Source organism: Trachurus japonicus, chromosome 11 (assembly GCF_045865225.1).
Source record: "Trachurus japonicus isolate A0001 chromosome 11, Traja_1.0".
NCBI lineage: Eukaryota > Metazoa > Chordata > Actinopteri > Carangiformes > Carangidae > Trachurus > Trachurus japonicus.
In genome coordinates this window covers 25,953,315-25,978,723 of record NC_140917.1, presented here as the reverse complement: position 1 = coordinate 25,978,723, position 25,409 = coordinate 25,953,315, and the positions used below count along the sequence as shown (strand labels likewise).

Below are 25,409 nucleotides of genomic sequence, written 5' to 3'. Positions count from 1 at the left end.
TCTCAAGAGTTCAAGACTCTTGAGATCCTGTCCACTCAACGGATAATGTCATTTCACTACAATGATCCTGTATTATTGGACGTGACAAATAAACTCTCTTGAACATTATTATTATTATTAAAGGGATAGTTCAACATTTTGGCAAATTGGCCCATTGCCATAATCGCTATAGTCATAGCAGTAGGTTCGTTATCTTTAATTGTCGGTGTAAGCTATTTTTAGAACGGCGGAGCGAAGCAGCAGGCTGCTCAGAGCTATGCTATGGAGGCTAAGGGAATTTCTTGGCTTCCCCCATCAAACTCATCAAATACACAATCCAACAACTCCAAAACGCTGTCGTGCACAAGTTGTTCACCACGTTATGAGATAATAACGGAACGTTTCGAGACGGAGCTGTTTAAGAGGTAAATCCATGCAAAACCGCTGATGCGCGTTGCGTTCAGGGACAGTTTTTCAGCAAGCAGACTCTGTATTTACCCTGTATTTACCTCGAAAACGGCTCCGTTTCGTAACGTTCCATTATTATCTCATAGCGTGGTGAATGTGCAGGTCACAACTTGTCCACGAAAGCGTTTTGGAGTTTGGAGATTTTGTATTTGATGAGTTTAATGAGGGAAACCAAGAAATTCCTTTAGCCTCCATAGCGTAGCTCTGAGCAGCCTGCTGCTTCGCTCCGCCGTTCTAAAAATAGCTTACACCGACAAATAAAGGTAACGAACCTACTGCTATGACTATAGCGATTATGGCAATGGGCCAATTTGCCAAAATGTTGAACTATCCCTTTAAGTGATTCTAGGTTCTTTACACCAAGCACATCAAAACAATCCATAGGGCTCAAGATAGTTTGTATTAGACTATTTTACGTGTTTATGGATAAGTAAACTATCAGTAAAGTCGAATAAGGATGATGATCACGTTTGTTAAAAACCAACAAATGAGAACCTTCTGCAATAGAAGTGCAACTGGTCTGAGAGCTCAGTGACAGGATCACTGATAGAGTTAGAGTGGGTTTGATTCCCTGTGGAGCCCTTCACAGAAATCTGAGGCTGTACTTGCGATCTCTGCTGTCTCTCACCTCTCACAGTCAGACGACAACAAATCACAAGATGATGACAAATAGGAAGACACAGAGAGATCAACTGATGGAACAAATGAAAAGCACCTAAGCAGCTGAGGGAGATGGATGTCGATGAAGGAATATAAATGAATTATTGTGCAAGAGAAGAAAAGAAGAGAGGGAGGCTGCACAAGTCACAACAGTTTATGAATATATGAAAGTGGATATGACAGATGGAGAGGGAGAGATATGAGGCGATGAGAGACATCATTTTAATTGTAATTGAGAAAGAGCGAAAGAATGAGCAAGACAAAGATGGCGAAGGAGAGAAAAGCTCGGCTGTGGCTTTGACTTGACAGAAAATGAAATAGAGGGATGATTAGAGATAGAGAGCAGTGTGTGTGAGCCTCATTAGAGCGATGATACTGTCTGGGATGTCACACAGACACACACACACACACACACACTGGTGCACACGCCTTATTCAAAGCGAGTGACTACCACAGCTCACCTGCTCTTCATTAAAGGAATAGCTCAACATTTTTGGCAAATGTGCTTACGTGGTTTCTGGCCGGGAGATGCCACTCTTAGATTTGCTCAATAGGATGCAATAGCTGGTGGGCACTAAGCTTACAGTAGTTTAGCTTGGTTTAACATAAAGAGACATAATTGGAAACAAGGGTGAAACAACAAGCCAAAGGTAATTCACCTCGTCTGGCACAGCCTTTATGCTAAGCTAACTGCTACTAGCTTCATTAGAGTTGTAACAGTCTAAACATGGGAAGGGCAAAATATAATTATTTCCAGAAATACTAAATCAGAAATACTAAATCAGCTTCAGACAAGTGCTATTGCAATCAGCAAATAACAGAATGGTAGATTAGGTATAGCCTAAAGCAAATATCTGATAACAAGTGGGACAGGTAGTGTACACAACCTCCAATCATTCACTCCCTGTTCTCTGTCATCACCAATTTTTCATACAGACAAATTTACCATTCATTTGCTCTCATTTATTTGTCTGTAACTGATGTTAGACAACTGAATGAGTAGCTGACATATTAAAAGCTACCTGATAACAGCTAACCAGTAGATCCTACACTGCAATGAGCTGTCAAACAATCCACTATTTTATGATCAATAAAGTGTATCCGGGACGACTTTTATAATCAGTCATATTCCCAGTCAAACAAACAATTATTATTCATTTCCAGCTTCTAATGGATTGCTGCTTTCCTTTGCTTCATGTGATGTAAACTGTTTGGATTTGGGACTGTTGGACAGACGCAACAAGCAGTCAAGACGCCCACACATCTTGTGTTTGGTGCAGCTGTAACAGGAATTCTTCAATATCATTAGTAGTTTGCCTGATTTGAAGTGAAAGTTGGGTGTGACAGATTTTCCGGTCAACCTGTGAAATTGAGTACAAAATTAAATGTTGTGGTTCCTCTACAGACAACTGACACCATGTTGTCAAATTTGCATTTAGTCTAGTATCATCTGGTTTCAGACCTGTATCTGTTTGCTTCTTTTGCACTGACATGTAGCATTTTAATACAGCTGATTTTCCAGTAAAGCTCATTTACATGGCTTATGTTTCTCTTGCCAAACAAGAGAACAAGTTTTCCAAGCTGCTGCTCAGTGTTTTTGTGTGTGTGTTTTTTTTTTTTACTTAATTGACGAAGGTAACAGGCCTTTATTTGAAGTGTCACACTTCTGCATTCATATCTGCTAGTTTCTTTAGCTTAGCAGTCACTGATGGCCTCCCTGCGCACTCTGCTCCCTTTTGCTCATGTAATTATAATTTAGAAAGTGTGGACCATACATGATGCAACCATACTAGGTTTGAAAAGAATCAAAACTTCACGCTATTAAGCCCTACCTGCCAGATGGTTTGTACAAATTTATTTTTGAAAGGGAATGGCCACTGGGGAAACTCCAACTTAGGTGGCTCACAGGATCAATGGTGGAAACATAATCAGTCAATCAGTCAGGGACAACTGAGATTATAGGACTTGCCACAGTGTTGCAGTCAACAGTGGTGCATGCAGTGTGAAAAACACCCACTCCATGTGTATATACTCAGAGATATCAGTGCAGAAAAGACTTATTTTCTGTGTTTGTGTGTGAAGACATGCAGTGTTTGGACTGGAAGTTAAGTAGAGCACACAGACCAGCCAAGCACACAGACTAAATAAATTGTTTCTGACTCTCACTATCTCTGTCTCGCTTCTTCTTTCTCTCTTTTGTCTTGGTCACTGTATCTTATCTCTTCATCTCTTTGTCTCTCTGTCTGGTGAACACAGATCTCTAGAGGGCTCTTTGCTTCTCCACCGTCATCTCTTTTCATCTCTTCTCGTGAACTCCAGCCCAGGCGAACCAGCACCGGAGTTGTTTCATTCATACTGCGTGACTACGAGAGAGAGATGTCTGCTGGCCATGTTCCTGTAAGTCTCTTTGTCTGTGCCTCAGTTTCTCACAAACTTGCACTCCATCCATCAGTCCATATAGGCTACTCCCTCCTCCATCACAGCATATACGTACACTATACAGCCCGTTGCTGTCAGTACACCGGAGGCCAAAAGAGAGTGATGGAAGAGAAGAAAGGGAGGAGAAGAAAAGAGCAGTGGAATGAGAGCTATAAAGAGAGAGCACATGCTGACACGCTTATCTGTGTGATGACTTCAAAGTGTGTATACAGAGAGAGAGAGAAGGAGAGGGAACAGGAGAGAGCGAGGTCATTATCTGCAAGAAATGGATTACTCTCAGATTAGATTGCTGAGCACAGTGAAGAGCTGTAGCATGGTATGCTTGGCAAGCCCCCTCACACACGCGCACACACGAACACTTCGCATTCACACTAAGCTCCTGTCGACTCCTCGACAGATCTGTCATACAAGGAAGTCAAAATGGAGACATCAAAGCAGCTACAGCTCAATAGACACGCACACACACAAATATACAAACACACAAACCCAACTGACAGCCTCAGACTACCTGCCAACACACATGACCTTTGGCTTACCACCAACACTTTGAATCAGTGTCTATATTTATTGATAATATGCTAATTTTCCTAGATTTCTCTGTATACTTAAAGCAGATATCAGTGGCACGGCCGTTTCGGCTAATGCTGTGTTCAAGGCAGGCTTTTGAAACCGTAAGTTACAGCTTCAAGTCACAACTACGACTTGGTAGCGTTCCAGGTAACCCGTAGCTCGTGTTTTTACCGTCCTGTTGTCTGTGAAAGTTCCCTATAACGGCCACTCGTAACTTCCGACCCGTGAACTCGTACCAGATCGAACTGGTATGACTTCACAGGAAGGAAAAACACAAAGTACGAGTTTCCTTGAACGCACCATGAGTTAGCAGCCCCCGCCCTTGTCAGGCATCAATTGGTCCTCGTGCTACGTCACCACATTCACGCGCATCCCTTGGCTGCACACACAGCCCTTCATGCCGTTCTCTCCCCTCATTGGATAACACTTGTATCCCACAAGGAAAATTTTCTCCTCAATACTTCATATAAGTGATTGCTGACGGAAAATAGGACTATTTAGGACTTATATTAACAAAAACATTCCACTGATATCTGCTTTAATACTGTTGAGGGTTAGAAAAAACACAATTCTGCAATCTGCAGATAAATAATGGATGTATTCATTCTATTGATTTTATTTTCAAAAAGGGTGTCCCCAACATCTTGATTTTTCCATTTAAGGTTTCCAAGCTTCAGTCAGATCTAATCAATATAATATTATATTCCAACATCAATTTGGAGATCAAACTCTTTGGGAATGTGTTTCTTAAAATGCATGAAAAACATAAAATAGCTCTCCAGATTGGGTGCTCAACTTAAACAAAAAATCAATCGGTGGAAAAGTGGAAAAGCTGGCATTAAAGTAAAAAAATAAATAAAATACTGAAATGCATATTTGAGCTGTTAATAAAGTGCAGTGGTAATATTGGCATACTGTGCTACTCCTTTCAGTCAAAAGCCATGGTTCTAGTTATAGTGTGTGTAAATTGGTTAGAGAGTCTCTCAATTTCCCTTTCATCTTTTTTATCGCAATGTACAATGCTGTTATGGATATGAAATATTGCTGGCAGACATAAAAACACATCACAAGCAAGCCTCTGTTTGGCTGCATGTATAATGCAGAAATTAGATCATCTTCAGTGAAATATCATCAACTTTCCTCTAAGCCCAAAGTCTGATAGCTCACATTATAATATGTTTTGAGCAAACATTTATATACAGTCAACACAATGTATAAGGGTATTGTGTAGATGTGTGCAAGTTTTTAATCTACAAGGATGAAGTCAGACTTCACAGCTAGCAGTCTCTGTCATAATTTCAGTAGATAAAAGAAGAAAAGAAAACAATATAGGAGTGCAACATACAGTAATAGCACCACTCCTCCAGCTTCAACATGTACAGTATCATTTCCTTTTCTTACATTAAGGATACAATGAAACATACACAACTTGCCTAACCTGATCAGACTCCTCAATGCACATGTGCTAGTCTACAAAATCCACTGGTTAATAGGGTCTCCATGTAAAAACCTCTGCAATTATTATTATAACAAATAGGCCTATGGTGTAAATATACTTTGTGACCAGGGTAACTGTCTCTTAACTGTTGGCAGCAGTGTCTTTAGGTTCATGTTTCAAGTTTCATCCTCTGTTTTGGTCTTGGCAACAAGGTCCAACCACAACAAACAGTTGAGAGTAAAACTGGTTGCAGAACACTGACTTGGGTTTGAGGGTATTGATGGGAAATAAATAATATAATTTATCTTGGTCTGTTTTAGCACCTGGCCAGACATGATGCTACAGTAGCAGTGCTGCAGTGGTTTGAGCCTTTTACTTGCTCTAGAATCTCCTCACTAGTGGGCTCACACAAGGTGGAATATCAGACCTTGACACCTGATGGGGCTACATTTGAAGACTACTAGTGCAGTATCTGCATTTTTTTCAATGTTTATTTTTTGACCAATCAAAAGTGTGGCATATTCTCTTCAATCAGAATTTGATATTGGTACTGCTAAAATTTCCAGAGTTATTGGTAGAGATGCACCGATCCAGTTTTTTCCGATCCAATCCGATACCGATACCTGGGCTGAGCGTATCGGCCGATACCCAATAACGATCCAATACTACTGTTGAATGAATGAACCATATACTTTGCCATGTAAGTGAAGGCATCAGGCTTCACATAAACACTTAGCCTTGTTAAAAAAAGATAACTTATTAACTCATTGAGTGCCGCGCTACTTTCCAAAGTTTTAGTCAAGTGTACCGGCAATTTAGACCATTTTTGACTTTTTATGTAGAGCCATAGTGTATTCTATATTATTGCCACCAACACATACTGTAGCTCAATTGAAAGGTTTAACTTTATGCTTCAAATGACCACAAACCGTTTGTTTCTACGTGCCTCCGTTCCTGAGAAAAGTCAAGCTAAACATGGCTGGGTTTCACCAAAATCCCTCCTTTTTTTCTAGAAAAGGAGATAGAGCGTCTTTTCTGAAAGGTGCTCTGTTTGTGTCTGTCGCTCTTCTGACACTCGCATTTCTGGATCAAAGGGCTCGTATAAGATAAATATACACAACAATTGTTGTTCTATTCACAAAACCACCATCGGGGGCGGGGGGGGGGCGCCACTAAACAACAATAACACAGACGCACCCTGCCGTGTCACAGCCTCTCGCCGCGGAACGTGAGGGTCTGTCGGCCACAGCGGCTCGCGAACACCGGTCCCACCGGTGGTCGCGGTCCGTCTGTGGTTCGGGTCGGTGATGCCGGCCTGCTTTGGCCCAGAGACCATCAGATTTTACCGCGGGAGGACTTTGGGGAGGACACGGTGTTGCTCCAGATGAAGACCGGGCGGGACTGTCGGCTGAGAGCTTCCTGGTTCAGCTCCCAGCTGCTGCAGCCTCGCGGGTGAGAGCAGAGCAGCTGCGGCGCAGCTGCGCTGCATCTGCATGCAGAACTCCGTTTGCAGAAGCTGAGTTATGATAAAAACTTCCAGATCATGAGCTGTCATGTGACTTTGATCGTCATCTATTTCAGTTCTCCTCGTCGTAGAGTCCCCAAATTTACATATAATGTGTATTAAAGTGTCTATTTTCATAATTTAAAAAAAAAGCAAAAAACGAAAAATTTCGTTTTTGGCACTCAACGCATGGGAACGAAAAACGAGAAATTACGTGGTTGGCACTCAATGAGTTAACAAATAAAGTGTACATTCCCAGGAAAAAGAAATAAATAACACTAGATCGCTGTAACTGTATTGCTGTGTATGATATTAATTAAAAAGAAATGACTGGATCGGCCTCATTCATCTGATATCCGATCCAGCTAATTAGTCAATATCGGAGCCGATATCCGATCCAGGTATCGGATCGGTGCATCTCTAGTTATTGGGCTTTTTATTTTGCTGTCCATCCAAAAAGGCACTGCGAAACCATGTACTCCCTACATTCAAATTTGGTCAGAAAGACAAACTACAAAATACATTTAATTTAGTCCACCTTTATCTAATCAATTATAGACTTGGTAGTTATTCATAATTTGATGCTTAAACCTGACAATGAAAAACACAAAAAGCTGTTTTTCTCAGTTCGGCATTTTTACAGATACTGCACTTTGTCTTTGTAGGGCAGTACTGTACAGAACATCCAAGCAGGTGGAGTAGGAGCTGAGAACTTAAAAGTTCAGATTTGCATAGATAATATATTTGTTTGTTGATTCTATTGCCAATGAAGAACTAACCAGAGCAAGTCACAACAGGGAAAGACAGGATTCTCCGAGGTGAGGCTGCTGCAAGCTGGAACCAAAAGCGACAGATGGCTACTGTATGTGCAACACAGCAGCTTCAACTCACTTCATGGGCTGTCGGCAAGCATTAGAGTAGCATATTAGGTAATGTGAAAAACTGCTTATGTCAGATGTTTGCACTTTTACACTGCTCCAAATATTAGAGTTAAAAACACACACACACACACACACAAATATTAGCTGCATGGATCAAACAAAACACAAAACATGTGTGCAAGCAATGACTTTCCAAGTTTGAGTGCTATTGAGTGAATTGCAAAAACTCTCTAGTAGTTCCTTGCTAACATCTTTTTGGAAAATGAATTCATGCAAAAATGAGTGTGCCTGTGTGTGAGTGTGTGTGTGCCAGGTGAAGCACAGCCAACTGCTAGCGTCTAGAGAAAACCAGTCTGCACAGAACAGCCCATACCTTCACACTACTTACCTACGCCTCATCACACTCATCCACACATGAACCCACACACTAAGTTAGGTGGACAGAGCAAAAGGAAAACTTTCCATTTTTTTTCCTTAATCCACTCAATATTTTTTTCCCTTGAGCTCAATCACAGAAAAAACAAAACAATGGGTGAGCAATGCACAATGCAGTTTACAGTTACCGACTGTTAAGTGGACAAATTCTGCTTTTCTTCACGTGATCCAAGAAACATAATCCAATCGTTCATCATTCTCTAAGGTTCCACCATCATATTCTTGTGTGGCCTGTCCTATTTGCATATTTTCTTTGGAAATTAGGCGTAGGATTTACTATTGCTGGTTTGTTTCCATTGGAGAATGTGATATTATGACAGTAATCAAACAAAGTGACCTCAATCTGTGGGTCATTAAATATCACTTAGAATGACAAGATGTAACATGACATAAACTGTTCATCTACTTGGTCCAAAGTGGCTTTACGCTACAAATGCTGCATATTTTTAGCACATTTGGCAGCAGTGGGACTGGAAGTCCTGGCACTCTGTCTGTGATTCCCACAGAGGCAATCAGGGACACGTTCTCTACTGGCTGCTGCTGCCCATGATGAAGATGAGCAGAGCTGACACTCCAAGCAGCTATTTGGCTTGTCAGGTGCATTTGTTCCACATCAGAGCACAGCGAGTCGCACACATTTTTACTGCTTAGTTGACCAATCATCATGAATAAGAAAAAAAAAAATCTGAGTAGATTTCTACAAATTTTCCCTATCAGGATTGCAAATGTTGTATAGCCATTACAAATACAAGGGGGATTCGTCAGTCAACAGAATATTAAATTAATGTGTCTGTTTATCATTAAAGCTCTCAAATCATGTGACAATTTGCTGCTTTTCTCCAGATATCACGTATCAAATATGGAAAATTTGTCATAACAAGATACCACCTGACAAGATCACCTCGCCCTTTTCGAAGTTGCAATGCACATTTTACCACTATTCTTTGATCAGGATGAAATAATTGTCAATTCCGCAAATGGACCCCATTGCTGAATATAAATCATGTAAATATGTATTCCTGAGTATGTAAATAGGTTTGTGTGGAGCCTATCTGTTGGGGGGGTGGGAGGGGGGCTGTGTTGCCTTGACTACCGGAGTGTGAAGGTATGGTGTCCAACAGCAATTCCAGTTATTATGGATATAATATAGGTACACACAAACACACACACATCCGTGCGCGCACACACAACACAGAGAGAGAGAGAGACTCTGCGACAGTAATGCTTGTAACATAATGAAAACACCTGAGTCGTGACGGGGTTATGAAACAGCCGCGGAGAACAGAGCGGCGTCGGTAAACCTGATGGCCGGACTGATAAAACCCGTTGCTACCGTTCATCAAACACCCAAACACGGAAGGACGGACAGTCGGACAGTCAGTCAGTCAGTCGGTCAGTCAGCACAGCGGTGGGTTTAAAATACTCACGCTCTTCTTCCGCAGGTGCAGCCCGTGCTTGAGTAGTCCTGGCAGATCCCGGATTTTGTGTTTGAGTTGTGCCTGGTCTCGTGCGCTCCGGTTCCACCGCAAGCCCGCGAGCAAGCCGTCCTCTGCGGGCTCCGAGTCCTCCATGGTCCCCTCTCTCCCTCTCCCTCTCCCTCTCCTGTGTCCGTCCTCGAGCTGCCCGGTTTTCTACTGTATCCTCACGAGACGCACCGCCGCACGCGCCCGTTCGCCATTTCCCCCCGCCTCGCGCTCACACTCAGCGACCTGCATCTGCAACCGAACCGCGCGCTGCGTGCTGCTGCTGCTGCTGCTGCGTGCTGCGTTATAACAAACCACCTACTCTGGATGTATTCCGCAGCACGCGACGCTGCTGCTCCACCCAATGGCTCGCGCGACCTACTCCCCGTACTATACCAAGTTGATGTGCGTGTAGGTGTGTGTGTGTGAGTGTGGAGGGGGTGGGGGTTCACAGGTGCATAGAAACATTGCATCACTTCCACCTTTCACTCCCTGACCAGTCTGACAAAGGCAAAGCGCGACACACTTGAAAAACCAACGCATTTTTTTCAATTTATGCGTATTAGTGCAGCAGACATGGCGGTAAGGTGTTACAGTTTATGTCGCAAGTTCCAACAAAATCTTATGGATAATGGTTTTAGGATTGAGTGAAAAAGAAACAGGCAGACGGTGCTCGGTAGGCTACGTCACCATATTACCTGGTTCAAATTTCCATAGGTAAACAAAGAGCTTTGTTCGTGTGAGTGTGAAAGAGAGAGAGAGAGAGGTAGCCTACTTTACAAAGCTTTTTTATGTTCATTTTATTCTATGTGAAAATGCTGTGGAGCCTTGAGCTTTGCTTTCCACTTTAACCTGGAGACAGGTGAGCTGAAACATTACAGACACTCAACCCTGCATAATCACTGCTAATAGCCTTAAAAATCACTTTAAAATCTACTTCTTGCGTGATCCCGCATCGGGTGTCCCTTTACTGCATGTCATCCCCCTTTCTCTGCCTTCCCATTTCCTGTCTCTCTCTACTGCTATCAAACATAGCTACTTATAAAAGAAAAAAAATCTAGCTCTTCCTTGTGTTTGAATAACGCTAGCGACAGTGTAGGTCTGGATTACGTAGCCCCATGTGCTCAGGTAGAGTCAATAAGTAATTGGGTAGTTATCCAATTATATTGGCCTATGCCAATAACTTTAGAAACAGTGGCGGAATTACACAGTTTGTCCACCAGGGAGCACTGACAATTTTCTTTTTAAACTACAAAATCTCCAGTGGAAAATTTTACCCCCAAATTTTTGGACTTTCACGTATCAATATTGGTTGCCCAATCAGCCTCAATAATTCAATATCAGTCTGACTCCATAGTATTAACATAATGTCAAATTAAGACTAGTTTGATGTAAATGTGAAAAGAGCATGATAATAGATGTTTGTTTTCTAAAAAGAAAAAAAAAACTTAGAAGGTTATGAAATGTTCTTGTTGTTGTATAAGACTTTTAACCATCTGGATTAAAAAAAACTAAAGTTCTTCACTGAAAAAGACTCCAAACTTGACTGTGGCTTTCTTTCCTGATCCAAACACATGACACATCCTTACAGAATCTGTAAAGGGTGACAAATTAAAAAGTATCAGTAGGCTATTCAGTATTTCTTGGGTCACACAAAACAAGCAAGATGGTGTGTTATTTCAAGGTACTTTGACACACAGTCACAACTTGGGAAACAGTTTAAAGATCAGTTTTTACTAAGCTGAATGTTTTCTGTGTTACTGGATGTGTCAATGGATGAGAGGCACAAATATGTGACTGTGCCTGCATTACATCTGTGTACAGTTTTGTACACACATGACAAATTCACTTTTTGATGAACAACAAAACATTTTCTCATTTTGAATTTGGATCCTCGAACAAAAATGATTTGCACAATTCTTTATCAGGATTAATTTGTGTGCCACGTTTCAGATGCAGCACAGAAATCAAAACCATGCTTCTTCATTCCATGGCTTTACGAGCAGCCAATGAGTCACAGGACAAGAAGAAATTCTCTTTGGCTCGAAAAAGGACACAGCCTTCCTAGGAAGTTGCTGAAAATGCATTAAATTTGATTAAAGAATTCAAGTGAATATAATATGAAAGAGAATTAATTTGAATTCAGAAGATCCAGGAGGATCTGAGCCTACTACTCCAATTGACATAAAGCTGAGCAGAGTTCAGCTTGAGTGCAGTGGGTTCAGTTGTATAACTCAAATGTCGAGCCTGCTTTTCTGATACGACTTGTAATCTGGGATAATTGGCCCCTTTCAGGGACTCAGATTATACCAACAGCATCGCTGTCAGAGGTAATGGACCAGCATATACACAGTTTGACAGCCCAAATAACACACACAGACACATCCAGAAAACCTTCTTATTTTGATTTTGATAAAAAGCTTGCTCTAACATTTAATTCTTCCATTAAAGGCAATGGAGACAGAGTGAATAACACTTTTTTTTTCAATTTAATATGTATTCTACACTCGACTTTCCATTTTCACCTTACCCATGACTACACAGGAAAGCACACAATCTGAATATCCTTTTACAATTATGGTAAAGAACTATGAAGAGACACCTGAGAGCTCAACAGACTGCAACAAGAAAACACATGCAAAACACAAACAAGCAACAAATAAGTCTCCAAAAACTCACAACACAACACAAGTATTTACTGGAACACAAAAGCCCAGCTCAAGACTAGTCTTTAAGATAACATATTGATATTTGTAATAATGTCTGAATGATGTGATATTCACCTTATAATAAATTATAAACAAACACTCACGTTGGGCTGAGAGATTTTTTTTTAAGTTGCAGTGCATTGATCTTTCAGGGCCACCATACTATAGTATTGACCCATTTACTCTGTCTCTAATGACTTTGTTTCAGTAAACACAATAAAGCTGTTACTTAGTTTGAGCTGTCAGATTCAGACAGCTGCATGTTAGGGGGGAGAGAGGAGTGTTTGCAAAACAGTGAAAAAAACGTCCGGACTTGCATAGTTTTCCTTGAAGTTATATCCTACTAGAGTGTCTGGTGAGTGAATTCTCTGTGGAGGGATTGACATGCTGCATTTGTAGAGACACATGCAGTCAAAAAATGCAAAGCAAAGTATTTCTACTTTAAAGGTCTACAAAGCAGCAGAGAAAAAAAATCACATCTGTGGCCTCATGGGTGCTATAATCTGCCAAAGTGCTGAAGGAGAGCTGAACACAATTACTGAGAGCCTGAGGCCATCACTCCTTTTTCAGATTATCGGTCTGATAGCTGCTTTCTGAGATTTGGTGGACAATGCTGAAGCAGGAGCTGTCAAACAACTATGACTGTATGGCACGGCTGTGAGGAGCAGATATTATGGCTGACAGCAATACTGCCGAAGATCCTGCTAGAGATTTTGCACACATTAACAGAAAAGAAGCCTTTGGATAATTTAACATAATTCCTGCAGAGTGGCATCCTCCAGGGCTCGTGCACTGTACGTGTGTCACATCGGACAAGACTGAGGAAATTGGTGCTAATCAGCACGCTTTCTCCACAGAAGTCCAGAAGCGAACTGTCAAAGGACTTCAAGGAGGATTTCATGCAGCACACGACTTCAATCGGTCGAAAAGTAAAATGTGAAAACAGGAGCGAGCTTTGTATTTATATAGGCTCGTAGCATGAGCAGCTGCCTGAAAGCGACAGAGGGAAAGAAGTTAAACAATCAGTGTTTGCCGAATTGCTGAAGAGGCAAAAGAAGAGAAGGGGACTTGGGGCTTTCTTGTGCCGAGTCTGGAGGATGATGAAATACGCCGCTCTGCTGTCCCCGGGGACCACTGAGGCCAGCCGCTGATACGTGCACACACAGCCACATATGCACACACAGCAAAATCAAACAAACCTGATAGTACAGCGTATGAATGAATGAACCCCACAAAGTAATGCATATACAGTACTACAGAGTACAGCAGGGCTACTTGATGGTGCACAGGGGATGGATTATGGGGGGAGGGGAAGTGGAGTAAAGAAGGAGAAAGGGAGTGAAAGAACGACAGGAACAAGAAGGCCAAAGGAGGGAGAGAGAGAGATAGTAAACCAATTACCATAGGACTGGAGAAAGCCTTTCATCCCAAGATGGTCACCACACACACAAATATACACTTCCCTCTTTTTTTCTTCTCTGCCTCTGTCCTGCATACAAATAAAGTATCCACACACACATTGGTCAGACATCTCTCTTTATCACTCACTCACACACATATTCAGAGCTCTCTTCAAACAAATGCACTCTTGATTAAATATTGAAGAGTGCCTGTGGCAAACTGAGCGGAGATCCAGTTCCTCTCGTCTCCTATGGACTCTCCTCATCCATGGAAGAAGGAGGAGAAGAAGTGCCAAAGGAAGGGAAGAGAGCAAAGGAGGCAAGAGCAGACTGGCTTGAGAGAAAGACACAAAGGGAAGTTGGGGAGGAGTGGAGAAGATGAGGGATGAGAGGAGCAATGGCAAAGAAGGGAGGTATCAGGGGGGCAGTGATAAAACCACAGGGAAGGGGGGACTGAGGAGAGAAACAGAAGGGAAACCAATGTGAGTAGAACTGCCATATTGAACTAAAAGCTAAACTCAGTGTGACAGTAAAGATTGTGTAAAAGAACAAAATAAAAGCTCCCACCATGAAACAGCTCATGCTTCTTTTACTGACCCTTTGTGAATGCCAGACTTTACAAGCCATGCTGAAGCCATGGCTCTGTGGATGGGAATATAGATGGTGGGATGAAATGTTGGTATCCCTTGACTTTTCCTCAACTTGCATCATTGTCAGCTTGAAAATTAAATTTATATTCAAAGTAAATGTCAATCACTTCGCCTATGCATCTTATGTTCAGTGCTAGCATGCTAACACAGCCAATCAAAAGCTGTAAACCAGTGTTTTTCAACCTTGGGGTCAGGACCCCACATGGGGTCGCCTGGAATTCAAATGGGGTCGCCTGAAATGTCTAGTAATTGATAAAAATAAATTACTGATAAAAATATTCTTTTAACTAATTATTATTCTTTTAAAAATTATGATTAAAAGCACCACACACAATCTTAAACAACTGTATTCTATACTTTCACTTTCTCATATAAATCGAGTAAAATGCAGCATATAAAAATATGTGAGTTGACGCATAATTGGCGGCCGCTATCACATGACTGCATGTGATTGGGGGTCGCCAGAAATTTGTGATGTTAAAATGGGGTCACAAGCCAAAAAAGGTTGGGAACCACTGCTGTAAACACTTCAAGCACTTTATAATATTCTGTATGCTAGCATGTTAATTCTAGTATTTAGCTGAAAGCACATAGCTAAAGAGAGCATCTAGCATCATAATAAGGTAAACCTTTCTAACTCAATCTGCATACAGTGATAGTTTGCACCTTCAAAACACACAAACACATAGGCTACATGGAAAACGTTTTCTTCTAAATAAAGTATACAACTTCAGGCCAATGCTTACACTCCAGCTGAGATCATTAAAAAGCCATTAGATGATGAATACTTCACAATATTATTACACATTAATGTGGATTTACAGTGATGTTCATGTGTAGGTGTAGGAGCAAAAACTCAAGTTGAATACACACCATGCCATGTCCGCAGAGGCCCTCAAGCAATATCTGTTCAGTATGAGGGTCATATATTATTGCTGTAGTGCGTGGGCAAAGCACTGCACACTGCACAGTCCTCTCCAAGCTGCTGCCTCAGGATGTCACACTTCCAGAGGAAGTGCATGTACATTGTGTCATTGCTGCTGCGTGGCTGCCACCTAGCAGCAGGCCCTGTGAACTGCAGATTTTCACATTTAATCTCAGAGCTTTACAATATTTGGATACTGGGTTTGTCCCACATAGGCGTTGTCCCACCTGTTGCTGTGTGTTGCATGGCATCCCCTCTCTCTCTCTCTCTCTCCCTGACTTTCCTGTCTCTCGCTACTATACTGTCATAATAAAGGAGGAAAAAAAGAAAAGAAAAGAAATTAATTACTATTTTAATTTTTTGTCCAGTTAAACATCCAGTCATTATGCCTGCCTACTTCTTATGGCTATACTTTTAGTATAATGTACTGATGGGATATCTTTAGGCTACGTATCAAATGATATGCTTCCACTTAGTAAATAGCATCTTGTTCAGGGTGGTGGATGACATGGCTTAAATTTGCTGACTAAGATGTTGCCAAAGTATTGCAGTATTAGTATTACATAGATTAGTCATGCTTTTTTTTTTTTTTTTTTTGCTTGTATTAGACAATTCGAGTTGCATTAGAAGGATAGCTCTGATATCTAAAATACAGATATTCCCATCTGTTTATTACTAGGTTTCTTAGACAATTTTTTCATAATAAAGGAAAAAAACAAACAAAAAATGATTTAAAAAAAATGATTTAAAACACAACACTGAAGAAGCTGACCTGATGTCCTCTGGTAGATCATTCCAGAGCCTTGGGGCCCGAACTGAGAATGCTTTTTCCTCCTTTGTCATCAGTCGGGCCCCAGGGACAGCTAAAAAACCTTTATCTGAGGATCTCAGAGTACGAGCAGAAGTGTACACAGATAAAAGGTCAGTGACGTATGCCCGTTGAGTGCTTTAAAAGTGATTAATAAGATCTTAAAATCAATCCTAAAACATACTGGAAGCCAGTGCAGGGAAGCTAAAACAGGCGTAATATGCTCATGTTTCTTAGTTCTGGTTAAAAGCCTGGCAGCAGAATTCTGCACCGACTGGAGTCTGTCCAAGGATTTTTGATTAAGACAGGTAAAAAGACTGTTACAAGAATCCAGTCGTGATGAAATAAGATGATGAAATCATGAAGATGATAAAAGCTAGAGCACTGGAAAAGAGAGTAACGACAGCATTGGTTCAATGGAAGCGCCTCCTGATGGAGGAATATGGGTTTTGCAAAAGCGCCCAAGAACTGACAACTCTGCATTGTTGGTGAATCAGCAAGTGTGGTATTTTCAATAATTTAAGGATATTTATAGATCACCCACGTTAATAGCATCATTGAGGACCGTTTACAGATAAACATTAACACATAGGCGAGTAAAAAAAAACTGTTGTCTACATTAATGTTTCAATCTACATTTTGTAACAAACAAATTAGTATAGTATAATTTAATATGACCAAGACACCTAAAAACAAAAACACGGCCGTTTTCATCAATTTACAAGCAAGTGGGCAACACACATACATTGGAGTGAATGGGTTTTCTGGGCGCTTTTGCAATACCCATATCCTGCCACTCGGGGCGCAAAACCCTTACCACGGGAGTCAATGGGGGTGTCGTTACTCTCTTTTCCAGTGCTCTAATAAAAGCAAGACTGAACAAGTTTGGTTGTGTGCTGTTCAAAGCTTAAGTTGTTATCAAACCAGACTCCAAGGTTTTTCGCGGAGGGTTTGATGCCGTCTACTAATGGCCCAGTAGCTGACAGAATTTGGTTAGTCATCTGCTGGGACCCAAAGACCAGAACCTCTGTTTTGTTGTCATTGAGTTGAAGAAAATTTTGTGACATCCAGTTTTTAACAGCAGTAATACAGTCTAAAAAAACACTCAACCTCCCAGGGTCAGTGGCGTTTACGGGCAGGTACAGCGAGTGTCGTCAGCATAGTGACGCAAGTGACACATCATATTTTTATATTGCATATTATGATGATGATAATGATGATGATGATGATGATGATGAATCACATGATATGCTTCCAATGTACTGTAAATAGCATCTTGTTCAGGGTGGTGGATGACATGGCTTAAATTTGCCGACTAAGATGTTGCCAAATAATTAGTAGCAAACATAGATTAGTCATGCTTTTAGATTTGCTTGCATTTGACAAATCGAGTTGCATTAATAGGATGGCTCTGATATCTAAAATACAGATATTCCCATCTGTATACTTTTTGTCAGAAAATCATAAAACTGTTATTAAAGCAGAAGTAAGCGATCCGGTTGTTTTGGCTAATGCTGCGTTCCAGGCAGGCTTTTGAAACCGTACGTTACAGCTTCAAGTCACGACTTACGACTTTGTAGCGTTCCAGGCAACCTGTAACTAGTGTTTTTCCTTCCTGTTGCACCTGTTTTACCTGTGAAAGTCACTATAACGGCCGCTCGTAACTTCCGAAGCGTGAAGTCGTACCAGATCGAACTGGTACGACTTCACAGGTCGGAAAAACACAAGTTATGGGTTGCCTTGAACGCACCATAACCTCTCGTCAGCCGATGGAGTTAGCAGCCCCCGCCCTCATCATGGATCTATTGGTCCTCGTCCCTACGTCACCACATTCACGCGCATCCCTTGGCTGCACACACAGCCCTTCATGCCATTCTCTCTCCTCATTGGATAAAACTTGTAGGATACGAGAAAAGTTTTCTCCTTGGCTCAGAGCAGAGCAGAGTGACTGAGAGACCCGTGTTTCGGTCCAAACACTCTATGTAAGTGATTGCTGTCGGAAGATATAACTATTTAAGTTATATCTTCTCCAAAAATATTGCTTACTTCTGCTTTAATATATAGTATTTATATTGTAGTAATCATATTGGTGTATATTTTCAAGTTTTTTGTTGTGTAGTATTAGGCCAACATGATTTGTGGATATGACATGTACAGTATAACAACACCATGACATGTATGTCCTAATGTAAAGAATGACTGTAGTACAATGGATATACACAATCCTAGTTTAAGTTAAAGCAGAAGTAAGTGGTCCGGTCGTTTTCGCTAATGCTGCGTTCCAGGCAGGCTTTGAAATCGTAAATTACAGCTTCAAGTCACAACTTACGACTTTGTAGCGTTTCAGGCAACCCACTCGTGTTTTTCCGACCTGTTTTACCGGTGAAAGTCACTATAACGGCCACTCGTAACTTCTGACCCGTGAACTCGTACCAGATCGAACTGGTACGACTTCACGGTCGGAAAAATACGAGTTTCCTTGAACGCACCATAACAGCCCTCGTCCCTACGTCGCCACATTCACGGCGTTCCTTGGCTGCACGCACAGCCCTGCATGCCGTTCTCTCTCCTCATTGGATAAAAACTGTAGGATACGATAAATGTTTTCTCTTCGGCTCAGAGCAGAGCAGAGGGACTGACAGACCCGTGTTTCCGTCCAAACACTCTATGTAAGTGATTGCTGTCGGAAGATATAACTATTTAAGACTTATATTAACACAAATATATCACTTACGTCTGCTTTAAGAGAGGATGTGTCTAATTTACATACATGATTCACTATTTCCCCAGTATGAAATTAAAATGTAGTTTGGAAAGACCAATGGGAAGTTTGATAGCTTGTAGTAAACTGAATGAATGAAATAAGGAAGAGAAGATAGCCTGTGTGATTACTTCAGACATACAAGTGAAAGTGCCGAGTAAAAAAAAAAAAAAAACTGTTCAGACTGGTTTCCTCCTTTCTTAGTAATAAGAATTTCAGTGGAAGAAGTGTGAGAGGAACAGAGGCCAAAATGAAAGCAACAGGAAGCCTGGAAGGATGTGAGTGGATGGTGAACTGCTACAAATGTGCTGAATAATGTGTCTTATAGGATGCATTGGCCTACACTGTATAATTATTATCATAATATTATCAGGTTTTTATGAATTGTAATACCAGTTCCATTGATGAGATAGATGTGTAAGAGGCTGTGTGGGCTTGAGCCCTTTGACCTTGAGAACCATGCAGAAACTGAAAAAAAGGAAATTGAGCAACTTTATGAAAACTATAGGCCTACTCACTGGACAAACAGAATTCCAGCACTTAACAGATAAATAGTTAAAGAACAAATGTGTTTCACCTGTTAGCCATCATCACCTTGGATGTGACGATTTATACAGTTTGAACTCCGATTGACAAAGACCACAATTACTTAACGAACTTAAGAATTCCCCCATGACTCTTTCAAAAGACAGAGGTGTGGCCGTGACAACAGCATCACATGATGACAAACAGCTGATAGAAGTTAAAGAGCAAACGCCTACAGGGACTGGGAGATAAAAATGTGCATAAATGCATATCAAGCACATACTGTAAAATCACATCAGTACTTTACATTATGTATTTGTACCACCTAAATAGTGAAAAATATAAATATGCCCCCAGAGATTGAATAGGAATAAAGGACTCAAACTAATTAAACAAAACTTAAATTGTCAACAATACAGCATTATACAAGACATAAAGCAAAAAGACAAAGAATATGATACAAGCTGACTAAGTACAAGCTCAATATTGCTGGAGTATCAGAGATTGTGCACGTTGCTATTGTCTACTAACTCACTACAGACTGTATGTTGATGTGTTCTTGAGTATAAAAGATTCTGAACCTTATCAAAACATTTTGATAAGGATTATTGGTTTTTAATGTTACACCACTTTGTTAAAATCAGTGCTTTACGTTGACCAACCAGGCCAACCATACTGTGCATCTGCATTAAAGCAGAAGTAAGTGATATATTTGTGTTAATATAAGTCTTAAATAGTTATATCTTCCGACAGCAATCATTTATATAGAGTGTTTGGTCTGAAACACGGGTCTGTCAGTCACTCTGCTCTGCTCTGAGCCGAGGAGAAAACTTTTCTCGTATCCTACAGTTTTTATCCAATGAGGAGAGAGAACGGCATGCAGGGCTGTGTGTGCAGTCAAGGGATGCGCGTGAATGTGGCGACGTAGGGACGAGGACTGTTATGGTGCGTTCAAGGCAGCCCGTAACTCCTGTTTTTCCGACCTGTGAAGTCATACCAGTTCGATCTGGTACGAGTTCACGGGTCAGAAGTTACGAGTGGCCGTTATAGTGACTTTCACAGGTAAAACAGGTCGGAAAAACACGAGTGGGTTGCCTGGAACGCTACAAAGTCGTAAGTTGTGACTTGAAGCTGTAATTTACGGTTTCAAAAGCCTGCCTGGAACGCAGCATTAGCCAAAACGACCGGATCGCTTACTTCTGCTTTAAAGAGTAACACACTTCCGGGTCCATTTGATAGCTGTTCTGGAGCGGTTGAACTCATGATCTAAAGTGGTGGGTTTGTTTAGTTGTCACATAACTATACATGTTCACATTCCCTGTTATTTATATACAGTACATCACACTTTAAGTCTTTTAAAAGACACATTTCAAAACCTCAACGTTAGCTTTGGAAACTGCTGTTAGAATTAAGCTTATTAAAATAGTGCAATAGGGTCATGGCCAATACGGTCAAACCCCCAATGGTTTCTGATTAGACCTTGAACTTAGATTGAGTTTGTGAAACTAACATTCTCTTACTGCTTTATTTAAATATCCAATGTCACATTTAAAAAAAAAGACATATTTCAATTTGTAACAAAGTTGGGGGCACATTCCGACGAACTGTTCAATTTATATTAACAAAACGTGAAATGAGTAAACAAAGAACTGTTTGGATTGTCTATGGCTGATTGAGAGTCATTCTGTGGACTTTCATGGTACAAAATAAATCACAAAGCAGAAATGAAAGTCAGAACTATTCCAGGCTTTTTTTTTTCCAAATACAGAAACCAAATCCATGTGTGCATCTCATTGTGATACAGGTTCAGAAGTGGTATGGATATGTAACCCTAAAACTTTGCATGTCAACTTTACAAAGAAATTCTGTCAGCGGGGAGGAGAATACCCACGATCAGCACTTCCCACTATCGCTGGTCGACCACTAGGCTATTCTTGAGTCTCAAACTGCCCACTGAAAGTACCAAAACACTCCCCTGTAAAAAGTGGTCACAAACCCACTCTTACAACATCTTCAACAGAGCAGATACTACAGCGTCATCTCAGCGTACTCTTTTCTTTGACCCATTTTTGGAGTTCTCCAGTTTGATTCCCCTGTGAAAATGCAAACAGACCGAGGGAAAGTTAGCTATTAAAAATAGTAGCAGGGGGGAATCTTATTTTGACTGTAAAGTATCTCGCAGAGGCTGTGGTGTGAAGCACTAATGATTACATGCTGCAACTGTGAAGTGAATTGATGCAAGGTTGCTGAAGAGGAAAAGAAATGTACAGTAGCCTACGATGCGTTTTCATTGTCTCAGGAAAAAGGAAATAAATTATCTGAAGCTTGTCATTGTGACTTTGATTTTCACTTCTTCCCTTTCACTTTTTGAAAAAAGCTCAGAGGAAACAATGTGTGTCACTAACACGAAAGCAGCTAAAAAAGCAGCTCAAATCCAGGTTAGGGTCACATTTAGGGCATGCAGGTCATAGCCCAGGCCAGTACGATGACATCCTGTATGTGGGATTGCAACACGCTTTTTCATGGTGGAAGTTGAACTCATGAAGACCACAAAACAAATATCAAATCACATTTGTTCACTTTTACAGATTCAAACACAGTCTTGATATTGTGGCATCATGAAATGAAAGTCAAAGCCCCTCTGGGAGTCCACTTAACAAAACAGGCTTGAGTAGACCAAGACTCAAATGTCTTTGCTAATAGGCTTTATGCACAGCTCCACTACTTCCTAAAATAAGCCAGCTCCTTTATTACCTGTCTTACATTATTGGACCAACTGATTAATCCAGGTGTGTCTGACCTCACAACAATGGTCAGACACACCTGGATTAATCAGTTGGTCCAATAATGTAAAACAGGAAATAAAGGAGCTGGCTTATTTTAGGAAGTAGTGGAGCTGTGCATAAAGACCATTGAACAGAAAAATATATTAACTGAATTATTTAAAATGGCCAAAATCAGCAAGTTCACTTAGAAATGTTAATTATTTGAATTTGAACTAAAATTGAACATTTGCAAACAAACCAAGGTAACCGGTAACTAAGTCTTTCTTTTCCCCCCAATTTTTTCCCCCCTTACGCTCAGTACTTTGTATCTTACAGTAGACCGACTCTTAGTCCACCATGACACATGACTCCGTTGAGAAGCACACGCATTGACTATTAATAAGGAATAACATGTCTCAATAGTTCCTCCTTTCTTGGAAAGTGAGCTAACATGACTCAACAAAGTTGACACAGTTCGGACATTTGTTTTCCCTTTCTGCCAACTATTACATTTTCTCAACTTTTTAATTTAACAGTGCAGAGAATTTCAAACTACTAATGTTAACCAGGTTCTCGAAAATTATTAAAATATTTTGTAGGTGATAACCGAAGACTCCTGCAGGGAGAGACCTGCTCAGTCCATGAGGCCACAGTGTAACTCTTTAGAAAAATCACTGAAAGTAAAGTAAAGCACTGCACTTACAATCTATAGTAGCACTTTTTATGGACATTATGCAATTCTCATTAACTCCTAGTCCATATTGTTCTTCTTTTAGGTAATGGTTAAATGGTTTGTTGTGATTTTGTCTGGCTTCCTTTGAATTTGTTTGTTTTGTTTAATCACACCTACCTGCCAGTGGAACAAGAGATGGAAATTAGCCACGTAATAATAATAATAATAAATTTATTTATAGAGCACTTTCCATCAAAGTGCTTTACAGAGGTTAAAAACGACAAAAAGCACAAGCAAATACATAAAAGATAAACAATTTCAATGTAAAAGATAAAATACAATTAAAAAAGATAGATAAATAAAAACAATGTAAACAAACAATTTTAAGAATTATAGCCAATAGAGAAAAGATGTGTTTTCAGTTTAGATTTAAAAATGTCAAGTGAGTGTGCCTGTCTAATATCCTGAGGAAGATTGTTCCATAGCTTTGGTGCACGGAAGGAGAAAGCCCGCTCACCAAGGCTTTTCTTCTTCACCTAGCGTAGCTACAATCTCACACATAATTACATTTTGAGGGTTTATTAATATGTAATGTCTAATTTTAAAAAATAAAAATCATAAATAGAAGAATAGTGATAAAACCACGAGAAGCTGAAAAGATCATTGGAGGCATAAACCTATTGATGATTTCAGGTTTGTTGGGTTTGGGTTGTAACATCACGGTTTTACAGAAGTCCTGATTGTTTGTTTAAAGGGACAACGAGGAGTTTCTATTCGGTTATAAAAAAGTCTCACGTTAATGTGGATGAATCTCCGCTACCCAAACTTGTTAATGGGCCCATTTTCGATAAATATATCGCTTTGTCTCTATTGTTATTATTAGTGGTGGTGGAAATGCTGGTCGAGCCGACCAGCGTTTCCTTACTTTCGGTTTTGTGGCGAGTCATGAGAATAACGCAGCTGAATCGCCGTTTATGGTCGGAACGACAACGGTATGTGATCGTCTTTGAACCTCTGACTTTAATTCTTGATGAATGAAAACATGAGTCTGTCTTGCGCCGGTCAAAGAATTTCACGGTGCGTGCGGAGGCTCATAAATGTAGAGTGAAAACGCTTCGCTTTTCCAAAACTCCTCATTGTCCCTTTAAGGCTCAGTGTCTGAATATAGGCTGTATGCATTTCTCCATGGATTTAGCGCTTTGATACTTTCACAGGGTTTGACACAGCACATATCTGAGATGGGACATGGAAATCTCACTTAAATAACACCTTTTATAAATTCTCCATCTGAGCTGATCACAGACTTTGAGCACTTAAAGCAGAAGTAAGCGATCCAGTGGTTTTGGCTAACTTCTTGTCAGCCGATGGAGTTAGCAGCCCCCGCCCTCGTCATGGATCTATTCACGCGCATCCCTTGGCTGCACACACAGAGAGGACCGCCCCTTTATGCCGTTCTCTCTCCTCATTGGATAAAGGTTGTAGGATACAAGGTTTCTCCTCGGCTTACAGCAGAGCAGAGTGACTGACAGACCCGTGTTTCGGACCAAACACTCTATACAAGTGATTGCTGATATTGCAGATATAACTATTTAAGACTTATATTAACACAAACATTCCGCTTACTTCTGCTTTAATATTAGAAATTCTGCTAAAACAACAGCAGAAAATGAAACATGAACCCTCTTTATTCTGTAAAACTGGACTCACCATGAGCTTGTGGCCCTTGATTCGGCTCCTACGTGTTGTGCAGGAGAAACATAGTGGAGTTTACTGCTGAGGTAGGCTATGAGGAGGTCAGGGCCCACTAGACGGATCGTCCAGACACGTCTGACGGTGTCTGACCCCGCCTTCTCTCACTCAACCCTCCAACCAGGAAGCCGTTGGAGCCCAACGTACAGACCTGTTGGTATTGTTAAATTAAATCATGTGGGTGAAGCATCAATGTGCACACAAGGTAGGCTGCTATAGCTATAGGAAGCTGACTGAGGTGAGGCCATTTAGAAAGCCTCCTTCTGAAGGTAGAGGGCGATGCCCCCCTTCCAGGGTCACAGGATAAATGTAAGGGGCCATGATGTAATAAATGGCAGTGAAGAATTTACATTTTGATATTTTTTGCCTCTGTTGTGAAATACCTGATCATTTGACGATAGTGTGACTGTTAGTAATTATTACTAACTACTAACTCATACTGCTCTTTTGTAAGTGGCCTTAATCCAAAATGGGTGGGAGCCACTGGTTTAATATTGAATTATGCAATATATGTAAAAAAAAAAAAAAAAAAAAAAAACCTAATAAATAAATAAAAATAAAATACCAAAAGGTATGTGAATAGTAGCTAGAAAGTTCATTACTTTCCC

General features: G+C 40.7%; 1 protein-coding gene and 1 pseudogene across 3 annotated transcripts in view; both read right to left on the bottom strand.

Annotated features, from left to right (window-relative positions):
• rapgef5a (Rap guanine nucleotide exchange factor (GEF) 5a) overlaps positions 1-10,271 on the bottom strand; it is a 58,335-nt gene extending 48,064 nt beyond the window's left edge. Inside the window, exon 1 of one of the 2 annotated variants that reach the window (XM_085792012.1) lies at positions 9,802-10,271. In XM_085792012.1, the coding sequence (XP_085648138.1) occupies positions 9,802-9,945 (144 nt within the window). In that variant the 5' untranslated portion in view covers positions 9,946-10,271. The remainder of the gene's footprint in view (positions 1-9,801) is intronic. The other variant, XM_085792013.1, reaches the window with a different exon arrangement.
• LOC146978930 (lactose-binding lectin l-2 pseudogene) overlaps positions 1-25,409 on the bottom strand; it is a 451,990-nt pseudogene that overhangs the window by 1,441 nt on the left and 425,140 nt on the right. The window lies entirely within an intron of this gene.